Source organism: Octodon degus, unplaced genomic scaffold, assembly GCF_000260255.1.
Source record: "Octodon degus isolate 3935 unplaced genomic scaffold, OctDeg1.0 scaffold00098, whole genome shotgun sequence".
Lineage (NCBI taxonomy): Eukaryota > Metazoa > Chordata > Mammalia > Rodentia > Octodontidae > Octodon > Octodon degus.
In genome coordinates, this window is record NW_004524674.1 from 432,745 (window position 1) to 435,948 (window position 3,204).

Consider the following 3,204-nt stretch of genomic DNA (forward strand, 5'->3'; position numbering starts at 1 on the left):
CTGGGAGGATGGTGCTTGGCTGTAATTAATTCCCTGTGGAAACAGCTGTGCCCTCTTGTTAGGCTGGATTCCAAAGGCCCCGAAGCCCTGAATTGGCTGCTTCGCGATAGGCAGGACTAAGCCGTCCACATCTGAAAGGCAAGTCCTACAAATATCCAGCAGGACTCAGGGCCAGATTCTTCCCCATAGATGGCGACTCCTGCCAAATGGCCACCAGTGTCATGATATATCACGTGCTGAAAGCCAGGAAGGACATCTGAAGACCACCAAATGTGAAAACCGAAATCTCGGTTCAATTGTTGCCAACTCCATCATTCTGGAATTTGGGGCATGGGAACACGCGTAGCCAGTCTAGAATGTACACCTATGGAAATAGTCCACGCTGTCCAGTACCACTGGTCGTCCAAGGGTATTGGGCCTGTGGACTGCAGCAGGTGCTTCTGAAGAACCAGTATTTTTAATTGTGTTTAAACTTAATGACTTTACATTTAAATAGCCAGGGGATGGTGTGCTGGGCTAGAGCTATGGTCCCTCTTCACTCCCCACCTCCACTCCATCCACATGGGCTTTCACTTCAACATATAACCACCTTCTTTGCGAATACCCAGGTTCAAGTCACCGTCATCTCCCACATGCATGATTGCAATAGTAATTACTCTCTTCCAGCTTCTGCCTCTGTTCCTATAATCCATTCTCCCCACACCAGCAGGAGCTACAGTGTTAAAACGCAAAATTATGTTACCTTCTGGTCACCTCCCTATTTGGAGCAAAAGTCTTTCTGAGGGCCAATGAAGCCCCGTTGGACCCCATGGTACTGTCTCATCCCACCCCCATTCTACTCACCTCACTGCAACCACACTGGCTCCTTGCCCTGCCTCCCGCCCGCCAGGCATGCTCCCACCCCAGGGCTTATAGTTGCTCTTTCCTCAGAGCCCAAATAGCTGGCTCCCTGAACTCCTCATATATGTGCCAAATGTCAGCCTCCCTGACTAACCTATTTAAAGTTCAACCCCCCAACATTTCCATCTTCTTTGCCATATACATCCAATACTCAATGTAGAATTTATTTAATCTGTAATCTTCTCCCCCTAAAAGCACCAATAGAGTGGGAATTTTTGTTTATGTTCTCCTAGAGGTTTTCCCAATGCCTCCAGTGCTCAGAACAGAGATATTTGATGAATTATTATGGATTGCACTAAGAGACAAGCCAGCAAACAGGTTGCCTCTAGTAGCAGTTGCTTGAGGAATATGGCTCATCAGGTTCTGGACATAACATCATTCAGGATGTCACGACTTGGGTTTAAATTCATCAAATGACTCTTTACAAAGGCCTCAGCTACTGTGACTTTCCTGGCCTATAAAGTGGAAACACAGATGTCTGTCTCTCCTCCCTCATATGGTGGCTAACTTAATGACAAAAGGCTTTGGAAGACCACAGTGGGAAAGGAGAAAATGAGCAATGGATCCCATGGAGGGGTTTGTTGGGGCAAATCCTTCAGGAGTAAAGTAACTGCAGAAACTGGCATCATCCAACTCACTGAGACATGGTGGTGGCCAGCTGTAACTCAGCGATGCAAAACAGCTTATTCTTGCAGGCCTTCTCGTAGGGCAGCTGTAACCAGACAACAAAGGAGGGTCAGTGCAAGGGTTCCAACTTACCTGCAGCCCTGCCTTGTTATCTTCTGCTTAGGACACTTCCCTGCCTGCTCTAGAATGGAGTGGACGTGAAGGGTGGGAGGCTGGGCTGGAGCCCACACAGCCAAAAGCCCCATGCCCGTGACATTCCTGGTTAGGAATGCACAGCAGGGGCACATCTAGAGCCAGCCTTCTGGCAAAGGTAAAAATAGGGTGCCCTTTGGAATGGTGGGTGTGCCCATCACACTCACATCCTGTGGATCAAACGACAACATTCACAAGCAGCTTTAGCACTCCAAACACTTGTGGAAGAAAAGCCTGTATAAAGGAAACCTTAGCCTTTTCAACTATGGGTGCGGACAACTGGGGCAGGAGCCAGGGCCACCTGCACAAATATCAAAATGTTCTGTCCTCTGATGTCCCCTGCGCTGAGGCTGGTGTTCTCTGTAAATTACTATCTCACTTGCAATCTTGAATACACATAGTAAACAAATTGAGTTGGGCTGGCCAAATAGCTCAGTAGATTAAAGTGCCTGCAAGCAGGCGTAGGGGCCAGGCAGGGAGTTTGATTCCCGGGCCTGCAGCCCTGACCCTAGGGCACGCTGAGAAGGCTATTGAGACTGGGTATGGTGGTGCACACCTGTAATACCAGCTCTTGGGAGGCTGTAAACAGGCAGATCACTATGAGTCCTATCTAGTAGTGAGACCCTGAACACCCTGTAGACCCTTCCTTAAAATAAAATTTAAAAAAAAAGTAAACAAATTCAGAAAATCACACCTGGTTCAATAGGCCTCTCTTAAGTTTTAAAAGTCCCAGTTTGAGTTGAAAAACTCAAATTTTCTAAAAATAGTTGGGTTGGACTGGGGATATAGCTCAGCAGCATAAGGGTCTGCTTGGTAAGTACAAAGTCCTGAGTTCCATCCCCAGCCCCTGCGGCCAGTGATCACCCAGGCGGCTCCTGCAGGGCTATTCTCACAGGCTAGTCTTGGAACAAGAAGGAGACTTTCTGCTTCTTGAAGAAGAGAGTCTCTACTTGTAGAAGTCAGAGCATAGAGTTCCCTCGAACTGGGTCAACAGTTTTGTGCAAGTTTTTGTTTTTTGCTTTTTTTTTTTTATATATATAGCCAAGTAGCTTGCTTTCTTTTATCCGATCCCCATGAAAGAGAACAGGGTGAAGCCAGTCATCTAAATTCCCAGCAAAAACTCATTCTCTGATAGCATCTGTGTGCCCACAGAGGGTCACTTTTCACATCCTTTCTATAGGTGGAATAAACACATTCAAATTTCTTTCCCATACTAGCACAGTAATAACTGATGAAGGTCAGACTCATGAAAGGAGATTGAGCAGGACATGTACACTATCTCAAAGCATCTCACTATGAATATTTATATCAGTATTTATCTCCTGATTTGGATCATTGCACAATGCCATGTAACAACATGTTCTGTTCTTAGGGAACATATACTGAAGTACTGGGGGTAAAGAGGCATAATAATTGTAATTTATTGTCAAATGAAAATTGTCCAAACTCTCGTGTGTGTGTGTGTGTGTGTGTGTGTGTGTGTGT

The 3,204-nt window shown here is 46.2% G+C and overlaps 1 protein-coding gene across 1 annotated transcript in view; it reads right to left on the bottom strand.

Annotated features, from left to right (window-relative positions):
* The window catches only part of Itgae (integrin subunit alpha E), a 54,524-nt gene that overhangs the window by 19,773 nt on the left and 31,547 nt on the right, over positions 1 to 3,204 (bottom strand). Inside the window, exon 20 of the mRNA XM_023723409.1 lies at positions 1,539 to 1,612. Within this exon, the coding sequence (XP_023579177.1) occupies positions 1,539 to 1,612 (74 nt within the window). The remainder of the gene's footprint in view (positions 1 to 1,538; positions 1,613 to 3,204) is intronic.